Source organism: Lonchura striata, chromosome 5 (genome assembly GCF_046129695.1).
Source record: "Lonchura striata isolate bLonStr1 chromosome 5, bLonStr1.mat, whole genome shotgun sequence".
NCBI classification, from domain to species: Eukaryota; Metazoa; Chordata; class Aves; order Passeriformes; family Estrildidae; genus Lonchura; species Lonchura striata.
The window spans coordinates 22,569,123-22,580,801 of record NC_134607.1 but is presented as its reverse complement, the minus strand read 5'-3'; the positions used below and the strand labels follow the sequence as shown (position 1 = coordinate 22,580,801).

Genomic DNA, 11,679 nt, shown 5'->3' with positions numbered 1-11,679 from the left:
GACAGTCTTCTGCTTCTCAGAGTACTGAAGTCAATGGCAGGGCTGCCCAAAAGCCAATGCTCTTGCCCTGCTAAAAGATCCATTACTGTATCCCTCACCTCTCCAGCTCAAGCTGCTGTGAGTGCAGGACTCTAACCTGGCTGTCTGCATGGACTGAGCTGCAGGCTCCTGAAACAAAGCACAAATGAGTCTCTCAGAAGAAGCTGTATTTCAGCAAAATGCCATAGAAACCACAGCTGTGTTACAGAGGGCCTTCTCCCTGGCATTATGCAAGAGGTAATTATGTAAGTTGTTGTTATATAATATTCCTGGCTTTTTTGGAGTGCCAGCCTCCCCCTGACCACAGCAGTGTGTATTACTTACGTCACGTCACTCTTTATACAACCCAGGCTCGCAGCAGAGCTGGGGCTGCTGTCATCACTGCTCCCAGCCATGGGACCCTTGGCTGCTATCAGGGCTTTTTAAAAATTGTGTTGTGGGGGAAAAAATAGCTCATTAAAAAGAAAAAAAAAATTTGATCAAAATATCCATTTATTCCTCTGAGACATTTTGCTGTGTAAGCAAACAAGATGGTTTGGGTTGGTTCTTGAAGAAGGACTGGATTTTGGAACATCACTGTCTCTTTCTTTCTGGAAAATTTATTTCACAAACTTACTTCAAGTGAAAAAGAAATCTGTGATTTCTGCCAGTGCCTCTCTCTTGGGTGCCCATTTCCCTACTTGCAGCAGGTCTGACTGCAGAGGAAACAGCTAAAATTTGTTCTCTTAACCACCAGTGTGAGGGACTGCTGGGCTCTCCAACATTCATTTTCCAGCCCAGGGTCAGATTTCTCTCTTCACAACAGTGATACTTTAGGAAAAAATTTGAATGTGGCCAAACAAACTTGGATCTGATCCATCCCTGTGGCTGGTGTGTGTTTCTCTGTGTCCCCCAGTTCTACCTGGGTGACTAAGCCTCACAGTAATAGCCTCAAAACAGCTGGTGTTTCTGAAACTATCCCCAAGAGTCAATCCCTGCTCTTTCACTGGTGTCTGTGGGCTCAAGCAAGTCATGGAACTTCTTTCATCCCCCATCATAGGGGAGGACAAGTGGCTTTTCTGTCCATGGAACTGTGGCATAGTCTAAATGAATTAATACCTGTAGAAAGGTTTGCCAGCTGTGGAGGGTGGAGCAAGGCACAGGTGAGATTGCACCCACTCTTTTGCCAGAGATGGCTCTTTACCTGCCTGCTGAGCCTGTTAGGTGGGGGGGCCTTTCCTAAGCACCTTTGGGTACCATTTTTGGATAGAAACAAGCCCCATGAAGTCTCTGTGACAGTATTTCTCCTCGCAGCAATACCTTGAGTCTCAGCAGTGGCTTCACTGCTGTCCCATGGGATCTTCCTCTGTCCCCATGCCACCACCCCAGCCCTCTGTGGTATCAAGGCTGGGTGACGGCGGGGAGGCACAGCATCCCAAGCGACCAAGGAACAGCGCTGTCTCTCTCTGCATCCCGCTGAAAAGGAGCCCCTTACAGAAGTTCTGCTCCCGCAGCCCTGCCTGCCCCGGGGTCACCTTGCTGGCCCCAGCCGGCCATCCCGGTGGCGCGGCTCGGTGTCCCGTGGCCACGAGGTGGCAGCAAGCCCTGCCCCGCGGCCGAGCCCGGCACCGGGCCGGGCTGGGCGCCGAGCCCCGGAGCGGCCGGGCGGGACGGTCCCGGGCCGCGCCCGCACCGCACCCTGCTCCGGCAGGGGCTGCTCCAGCACGCCCATCCCAGCGGCTTTGCCGGCGGCTGAAAGCGGCCGCATGCGCCCCAAAGCCTGGCCAGAAGCACCCGAGGTCCATTTCTGCTGGTTTAGTGAGAGTGCTTCAGGCGCGGGTGCGGAGACGCAGCCGCGGGTGCCGGCACGGCCCCGGTGTGGGCAGAGCTGCTTGAAACAGGCTATTCAGTCACCTGGTGCATTTCAAAGGAGGCAGCCCTTGTGCTGGCTCTCTGTGGTTTGTGTTTATCCAGATGATTATGCAAGTGATAGATTTTGCCCCAAGGGGAAGACAAGAAGACTATAGATACTAAAATGTTATGTCCTTTTCATGGCTGTGGGGTTGAGGGGTGGTCTGGTGCACTATAAAACTTACAGTATTTCTGTAGACTATTTATTTAAGCTCTAGGGAGAAGAGCTTATGATTTCATTTCATTACTACTTTGCTTGCAGAAAAAAAAAAGCAATATAGAATCTCATTTTAAGTATTCTGACAATTTAATGTTAATGTCCATACCAGGACTTTCAGCTTCACAGCCCTGGGGAAAGCTACAGAGAGCAAAGAGTCGACCCATTTCGAATGGAGTTATTACAGCAGCTGCATGGTTCCAGCTTGGGGAATATACAGAGCTCGGTGCAAAAGCAGCAGCCTCCCATGTACCGGGAGCACGTTTCTGTTGTGTCTAAAAGGTGTGTAAACCAGTAAGGTCAGTGTTCAGGATCCTGCCCAAGCCTGGAAGGATACAAATGCTTCATTACTGCTGTGAGGATGTGGGCAGTGAGGCTGCAGATATGTCATCTCCCCTGTCTCAGCCCTGTGCAGTGCAGAATTGCACAGGGAATGAGCTGAAGGAGTACTAACCTCTATTCCATCAGTTTAGCTTAATTTGGGTAGTTGGTAGTGACCTGGTGTTTGCACAGGTAAATCAGGATGAAATCTGTAGAAAATGGAAGTGTTGGATGTAGATTTTTGCATGTGAAGCAAACTAGTACATAGAGGAGATGGAAGGGAAGAATTTCAGAGTCTCAAGTTGACTTGGCTGACAGAGGCTTGCAAATATCCTTACATTGAGGCTTGGATGCAAGCTGACACCTCCACTGGGCTTTTGTCACCCTTTTTACCCACAGCATTCCCTTTAAACCTCTGTGTTTCTAAGGCATGTGAGGGTCCGTGCCTCCATCATCCTTGCTGCCCAATTACCATTGTATGTGGGCACTTCTCTCCCCTTGCAAGGCTGGAGCAGGAAACCTGTAGCGAGTGGAAGGATGCAGAGGCACTGATGCAGCTCAGGTCCTACAGCACTGTGGTAGACACTGTGGGGTTGAATGTTCTTCTCCTAAATCCCAAGGCAGGTGTCTTCAGCCTCTGGTTGATATTTCTTAGCTGCTTTCTCCTTGGAAACATCCAGAGGCAGGTGCATGGTTTGGAACAGCAGTACTGGGCTTTGTTATCAGGCTGTGGTCTGACTGCAGCCACCCCTGGAAGGGACCAGTCACCCTACTTTTGTGTCAGGCCATTACCAGTCCTGACAGGGAGGTAGGAGAAAGTCTGGGAGCCCTCCCAAAGTATGTCCACATGGTTTGTCAACTCAGTGGGTTTTCCTTCCAACACTGAAATTTGTTTAGCTTGACAGAAGTAGCCAGAGAGCAGAACTGCTGATTGGGTGGGTGTTGAATGTAGCTTTGCTATGTCCTCATGTCTCTGGTCTGCTGCAAATTACCTTTCTGGCTCAGTTGTACATCTCTTGGCTCTAATATCCAGACTCAGCCATCAGCTCATCCTAGGTGTTTCCCAGAAGAGCAGGCAGCAGGATCCTGGCAGGCAGATGTGGGGGAACTGGCTCCCATACAGCTTTTATCCCTTCATTCCTCCTGCAGCAGGTGGGGAAATGACTGGGCTGCTTTCAATATGGTTATCTCTTAAGGGCATGTCACAAGAGGTGTGTTACCCCAGGAGAAAAGGATGGTGAGATCATTATGGGAAAGGAAAGGTCTTTGGAGTGATGGAGTCAATGCTACTGTCTGTCCTGGCCTTTTCTCCTGCTTGCCCTTGGCAGGCCAGGGGAGAGGGAGGCAGGCTGGCCTTGCAGATGACTGTGCTCTTCAGAAATCTCCTGCCATAAAGCTTGATACTGTCTCTGGGTCCTCAGGAACCTGGGACAGGCTCCTGGCACAGCATTCCAGCAGTGCCCTTTCTCTCTAGAGTGGGACATGTGCCAGTCCAATACGAGAAGCAGAAATGATGCCATTAGTGGCACCCACAATAGTACCTGACCCAAAATAGCTTCCTAGGAAAAAACAGGGAGGCTGATTAGGTTAGACAAGCCTGAAAGAGAGCAAGAAGTCCTGCTGATGATTGACAGGTATAGGTTTGTGGGCAGGGGCTATAAATCCCACGGATAAGCTCTCCAGCTACCCTTTGGGGAAAGGCAAACGGCTGCAGGAAGCACTCAGGACACACTTGGTGAACCATGGGGCTCAGTGACCAGGAATGGCAGCAAGTCCTGACAGTCTGGGGAAAGGTGGAGTCCGACCTCGCTGGCCATGGCCATCAAATTTTAATGAGGTAGGCAAGGAGCTTCAGTTCTAAGAGTAAAGCTGAGAGCTTTTGATGAGAGACATGCTTGTCACTGTTTATTTCAACAAGGTGTTTTCTTTCTTGTAGGGTGGTGGTTTTTCCATTGCTATTTTTGGGTTAAAAGTTACTCACTGTGTAAATTGGCTGTGCTTCTGTCTCTCCATCTCTCTGTGGGTGCAGGAGCAGACCAGTGCTGCTTTTAACACATGGCTGTGCTTTGTCTCTCTGCCTCTGGTGGCCAGGCTCTGCTTTGGATCCTCATTTCCCAAGCACCTCAGTGAGAAATGCTGGAGTGAAGGTGTGTCATGGGGCTTCAGATGCTCTGCAGAAAGGATGTGGGGAGGCAGAGAAGGAATGAAAAGAGAAACATCACCTCTGTGGCAATTTTCTTGGCATCTATTTCAGTAAAACTAACTGTAAAGTATCTTGAGAGTTTCCCTCTCCCCACCTTAGTCTCACCTGGCAGAGCCCTGCCCATCCTGCTTTTTGGCCAGAAATCTGTGCGATAACACTTGTCCATTACCTCATGATGAATTTGAGGTCTAAGTATGAAATGAGGCACATCCTTCCCCTTACTTCCCTTCTCCATTATTCCAGTGTCAGAAGTGCTGCTGAGGTCTCCAACTGAGAGAACCCCATCCTCCATGTTGTCCTTGTGATCCTGGTGCTCGGAGTGGTGAACACCCCAGATACTGCAAAGTGGGAAAGAACATTAGGTGGACACTGGAGCCTAGCTTGTCCCTTAAGACCAGAGAGGATGCAGACTTTGAGGAGATTCTCTTCAGCTCTCCTCTCAGACTGTGCACACCCAAATGTGCTGGAAGGGTACAGACACTGAGGAGAGTAGTGGGGAATCTGGCACCTGCTTGGGGGATTTTCTACCCTAAGCATGCTAAGGCAAGGAGCCTACACCTCCAGGCATATCTACTGCAAAGCTGTGAAAAACAGCTGTTATAAAAGATGAGCCAAAGAAGGGGGCTGTTTTCCTTACCTGCTTTATCCTGTTCCAGATCAGCTGCCATTTGAAGGGAAAGGAATGGAGTGGGAATGAAGTGGGTGGAAATGTGATGGCTTTCCCCTCTTGTGGTCCAGAGCAGGCATGCTGGAGGGGTAGCAGGAACCTGAGCCATCCTCACCCATCCATCTCTGAGGTGGCTGTTTTGGCTCTGAATTTGCCACATGCTAGAAAAAGCAGTTCCCAATGGAAATGTAGTACCATTTTTCTTACAAGTATCACAGAGTAGAGCATTGCATTAAATAAATAGATGTCACCCTGTGACTTTGTGCTCCCCTGCCAACCCAGGTCTCCTCCAAGGAGTTTCTGAGGGAAGAGAGAGGGTGGCAAAAAAGGTCAGGAACCAAATTCCTCCTTGTCTGCAATCATACGGTTTAGGGGCACAGTAAACTCTCCCATCCAGATGACAATCAAGAACACATGACCTCCAGATATAAGAGATACAAGGGACCTGAGGCTGAGGCTGGGGGCTGCTCCCTTTTTTTTTTTTTTTTTTTTTTTTTTTTTTTTTTTTTCTCTCTCTATGGGAATCTTGTAGACCTTTCATTTCGTGGCCAATAAATCATGGGCTGATAAGAGAGTTTGTGTGAGAGGCAGGGGTCTATAGGTTGGCTCTCCAGCAACAGTAAATTGATGAAGGCAGGTGATTTTGTTTGCTTTTGGTTTTCCTTCACATGAATACAAGAACTCACCTCTCAGTATCATGACTAGCCTTGGCTCTTGTCTCTGTCTTAAAACTGTTGACATAATCCAGGGGATGGGTGCCAAGGAGTTATCAGAATTGTATGGAAAAAAATACAGACACTTCCTTTGTTCCTCTAGTTGGGCATGTTTAGGGCAGTGTCTCGACTGGAGGGAATGGAAATAGACAGTGGTGATCATCTTAAGAAATAAGTAAGAAGATGGGATTAAAGATTGAGTACTCAAAGGGCAGTATGTCAGGAGCTTCTCCTCTCCAAAGTCCCTCTCTGCTTTTGTCCACAGACTCTTTCAGGACCATCCTGAGACCCTTGACCGCTTTGAAAAGTTCAAAGATCTGAAGACCCCTGATGCGATGAAGGGCTCTGAAGATCTGAAGAAACATGGAGTTACTGTTCTTACCCAGCTGGGCAAAATCCTGAAAGCAAAGGGTAATCATGAGGCCGAGTTGAAGCCCCTGGCTCAGACCCATGCAACCAAGCACAAAATCCCTGTCAAATATCTGGAGGTATGGAAAAGGGCAGAGAGTCTCAGTGTCTGATCTGTAGTGAATGTGCACAAGACAGCTGTGTGAGAGTTGGGCTTTCATTTATTGATGACTAGTTGGACTTCAGTGAGCTCTCCCTCAAGTCCAGGGTCTGCGTGTACAAGCAGGAGGAGGCACAGAAAGGGCTCATGGCATGCAAATAGTATGTGAATATCCAAGTTTAGATTTCCCATTCCAAACACCCAAACACAGTCTGACAAAAGCCTTGACAGCAATAAACCAGCCCATGCAGCCTATGCATGCCTGGGAAACTGCATTACATAAGGACTGTCAGTGACTGGACACAAGGGACATACAATTTTAGAGTAAGCCGTGGAGGATCCATTGGAGACCAAGACCCATAAAACGAAGTGTTATACAAACACAGGGCATGAATTTTCAGTCTTAATGGATGAGGCTGACAAAAAGTGGAAAGAGCCATGGTCTGCTCAAGGTCATGAAGCTGATCAGCGTCAGAGCTAGGAATAGAGCCCAGTGCTTCTGCCTAGCCCAGACTCCTTGCATACTAGACCTCACTGTCTCTCCAGAGGCTGCAGGAAGGCCTACTGAATTAGCTCAGAGATATTTCCAGACTCTGCAACCTATTTCTTAGTCTGGCTTTTCTGAAAATAAACCTTGAGTGTCCCTTCAGTTTTTCTTTCTCTCTTTCCTTCCTCACAGTTCATTTCTGAAGTCATTATCAAGGTCCTTGCCGAAAAACACGCTGCAGACTTTGGGGCTGATGCCCAGGCTGCAATGAAGAAGGCTCTGGAGCTGTTCCGAAATGATATGGCCAGCAAATACAAGGAGTTTGGTTTCCAGGGTTAGCGCATACGCACAAAGGAGCACCACGATGGAGGGCCTGGCCACACATCTTTCCCTGGAGCTATTTTGGACATCTCACAATTGGCCATCTCTGGTGTGTTGGAAAGCTTTGATGAGAGGCCAAGAGTCACTCCAGGCAGCATAGAGGCAGTCAGAGTGATATCCATGATAAACTGTCGTTTCCTGGCTTCATGTATACAAAAGAAATATTCTGCTTTCTTAGCAAAAATAACATTAGGGGTTATCTGTGAGCTTCAGCCTATTTTATCTCCTTTCTCTCTCTCTCCCTGAAACTCAGTCTCATCTGAGAGGCAAATGGCATGGCCAAAGATGAAGGGATGTGGAGGATCAAGGGAAGTGCTGAGTATGGTGAATGAGTGAAGGAATGACTCAAATGAGAGATGTAAGAATGGGAAGCAGGGACACAACATCCCATTCCTCCCACATGCGAGACTGTTAGCAGGTTACTATGGAGAGCTTCCAGCACAGTGTTACCTTGCTTTGTGTGGGTGAATGCAGCCAGTCTCCAGTGCCTGCCAGCTCTGGAGGGTTTAGTTGTTAAACTTGCATTAGAAAAACTATAAAGAGCTGTAGTCCCTGTGATCTGTAGGCTTCTAGCAGCCGCCACTATGTGTCTGAAGGTCTGTTGCCCTGGGAAGTGAAATATGTGTTTCTCAGAAAATAAAAATCTCTGTACCAGAGTTGTGTCTTTGCTCCTGGCTGTACAAACACCCCAGTGAGAACTAGGGGAGAAGGAGAAAGTGGAAAGGTGTTTTGCATACATACCTGGCTGCAGAGAAACCTGCACTGTCAGTCCATGACCTGAGCAGCATGTGGCATCTGTCTTAGCCAGGGATTCGGGGCACTCAGATGTCACCGTGGGGACATGACCTGATTCCTGGACCTCACAGCACAGGACAGCAGCCTCAGCTCAGTGCCTCGGTGCTGAGAGAAGTGCTCCCTGACTAAAGGCCGTGGCCACTGCTGTGCTGGGGGAATATGGTGAGGGAAAGTCCCTTGTTCATTTATGGGGAGGTGGCATGTGCAAGCAGCCTTGGCTCCCAGCAGCAATGCACAGCATTGCTCTCTCCAGACACTGGAAAGGAGGGATGATCAGCTCAGGTGGAAGGCTGCAATGGCAGCATATGCTCTGAAGACCAAAACTCTGGTCTTTTCAGCCTTTTGATTTTTTGCTGAGGTGCCTCTGCAGAGCATGCTGCACTGTGTTTACAGATGTACACCCACATCCTGTGGGGGACCTTAAGGGACAGACATAATGGCAAGATGCCTCCCTCTGCCTGCCACCCTCTCCCCATTGCAACACCAGGGGCTTTTGGCTAGGGCAAATGCATGGAAGTGACACAGCTGCTCTTTTTGGTGTGGAGAAAGTAATGCACCTTGTCTCACAGAGACAGTGTGAGGGCAAGCACAAGGAAAAAAAATGAGGTGCTCAGTAACAGGAGCTACTAGCAGGACCTAATTCAAGGTACTTCCTGCTACACTGTGTGCAGTGGAGACAGTGAAGGAGCCACCAGCTCCCTTAAAAATCAATCCTGAACCAGCATGCTCTGCTGTGTCTCTGGTCAGGGCAAAGGCCAAAAGAATTCCATCTCTGAAAGGAGAAGGAACAATAAATTCCTTCGCAGAACTGTGCATATCTGATTTCTTGCTGTTTACAAATCCTCACTTTACCTCTGGGAGCTTGCTTGGTGTTTCAACCTTTCAGAGCGAGTCACAAAGGCATATGCTGTCCCCTAGATGAAGTTACAGCCAGGTGGTCCCTGGCTGAAGCAGTGTGCTTCATCTGACTCCAGTCCAGTCTGTCTGGTTTTGTGGGGAGGGCAATGTATGTAATTAAGGTCTAGGATTGCTTGTCCAACACAATAAGATCTCCTGCCAGTGACAACAGACTCTGCTTTAGGATTAAAAGCTCTGCTTAGCAGCTGTCTCTGTCAGTCTGACTGGGACTGGAGTTGTCTAGATATTTTTATGTAAGGAAGTGTGGTGGAGGAGGGAGAGTTTGCATGTGTGTTGTGCCTAGTTACTGATTATTAGGTACCTGGACTAAATGTCAGCCCATTGGGAGCATTGACCTTCTCTCTGCCTGCCTTACCCCACTGTGTCAGTGCACTAGGAACCATCCTTAATTCTGCTGGTAGATGCAGGGCCTGACGGAGGTTTTCTGGTTGTGCCTGTGGCTCTCTGAAGATGTGCAAGCTGAGATGAACCAGCATGTTCAGCTACCAATAACAATGAAAGTAACTCCAGTAGGCTCAGTGATTTGGGATTCTTGTGGTGAAATCCACCTCTCTGCACCTTTGCTATTCTAGGCACAGAGTATGCCCTTGGCTGAGTCCTGACATAACTGCAGGGATATATGTAATTCCCACAGAGTGAGTCTATAAAACTCCTGCAATGGCCCTGGCTTTAAGGACAGGGGAAGTTACCTACAACAAAGCGGATGGTGGGAAAAGGATTTTTTTATCTCTGTGCTATATTGATTCAGAGTTTTTGTTGGAGGTCCCCCTTTCACTCTGCTGCTAGCACATAAAGCTTTTCTGGTTCATGTATGGGACAAAGTCCTTTAGTGGAGATAAACCATATCAACGCAAGCCCAGACATTTTCCTCCTTCTTTTCCAGGAATAGCTTTACATCAGGTGGATAGGTCCCAGGGACTTGTCCCCAGCCCCTGTCCCTGTTGGGACCATGTGGTGTCACATACTCGTTCCCAGTCACAGGATGAGATGTGGACTGTGTGGCTGCCAGCCACCTTGCTCCGGCACGTACGCACGGACTGCGGCCAGGTCGGGCTTGCGGCCCCTCTCCCTGCTGCGGTTTCCATTGCATGGCAGAACTCGCCATGGCACTGAGCCAGTGACCTGTCTGCGATCTCCTGGGCTTCGGTGTCAGACACCAGCCACTCATCAGAATCTCAGATGAGGGGAGCAGGCCTCGCTTCCCAGACGCTGTGCAAATGAGCTGTCAGCCCCAGCCAGGGTGCAACAACACTGCAGGCTGTGCTGCCTGTCCCCCTTGTCTTTGCCTGCTGATCCTGTTGACTCCAATACACCTGCCAACGTCGAGTGGCATCACAGAACAAGGTTTGGGGACCATCCTATTAATCCTGTGATCTGTCTTCTGGTCACCTCAGTGGGAGAAAGGGATAGGGCTCTGATGACTAATTATGTTAAATATTTAGCACATTAGTACGAAGCTTGTGACATTCTTCATATTTGCATCTCCCTGCAGGGCTAATGTGAGGAAAGGGCAGGGATGTTTCTAGTCCTTGTAATAGTCACTGAATAGATAACTCTGGTTTCTGGGAATTGAAGCAGAGTGCCTGAAGGATGTAATGCCAATATTATATTAATTTAATAAGGAGACAAATGATCACCTATACTACATGCTTTTAGATAAGGATTATTTTTGCCACAATCCCTATTTTGGTAAGATTTCTGCCACCTTGCCAAAACCTGTCCTGTGTGTTATGCCACTGAGGAAAATAAATTGTGAAACTGGGTGTTTTTGTGATGTAGACATGCTTGTCCATAACACTTTTTTCCAGAAGATGCATGGCATCAGAGCATGTTTTCCTTCCTGGACTCATTCATCTCAGGTTTGCTCAAGGCTGCTTTTCCAGGCAGTGCAGGGCTTAGCAATCAGACTCTGCTTCTCAGACTGAGCACGCAGACACAGAGACACACACACACATGCATACCTATACACAAGCATCAGGTTCAAAACATGCATCATAGCAAAGCCCATCCATCCAAATCCTTCAGATTGAAGCATTCTTGTGTGCCAGTTCTTCATCTGAGAGGATGATATATATGAGTTCTCACATTGTGTTCAAATAAAGTACAGCCTTGAAACAGGTAAGGTCTAACCAAGTAAGAAGACAGACTATGGAAGGACAGGGAACCCGAGGACTACTGGTGGGTAGTAGGGCTGTTAAATTTCATGAAGTTGTGTCAACAGAGTCAAGGAAGTCACCTGGAACTAAGTGAGAAGAAAAAGCCCAATCAGCCTCTTTTATCCAACAGCCTAATAAATGAACATTTATGAACACGAGAGTCACAACAATGCAGCGTTCTTAACCAGAATATAAATCCCTCCCTCCCCTGTGATCATAGGCACAACAAGCCCATCTCCCAGTCCTGTGACTTCTATAAAATCCTTATCCAAATGCCAGCAAAGGTGACCTTGTGCCTTTTTAAAGCAGTACTTTATAGTCACTTGACTGCACTTTACCAAAGTCCTTTCCCAGTTTGGCTTTCATCCCCTGCAAATAAATAAA

The 11,679-nt window shown here is 48.2% G+C and overlaps 1 protein-coding gene across 1 annotated transcript; it reads left to right on the top strand.

The window, feature by feature from the left end:
* The first annotated feature begins 4,137 nt into the window (after positions 1-4,137).
* Positions 4,138-7,632, top strand: MB (myoglobin). Its single transcript, XM_021554037.3, has 3 exons — positions 4,138-4,304; positions 6,316-6,538; positions 7,238-7,632. The coding sequence occupies exons 1-3, from the start codon at positions 4,210-4,212 to the stop codon at positions 7,382-7,384; spliced, it is 465 nt and encodes a 154-aa protein (XP_021409712.1). The 5' UTR covers positions 4,138-4,209; the 3' UTR covers positions 7,385-7,632.
* Positions 7,633-11,679: the final 4,047 nt, after the last annotated feature.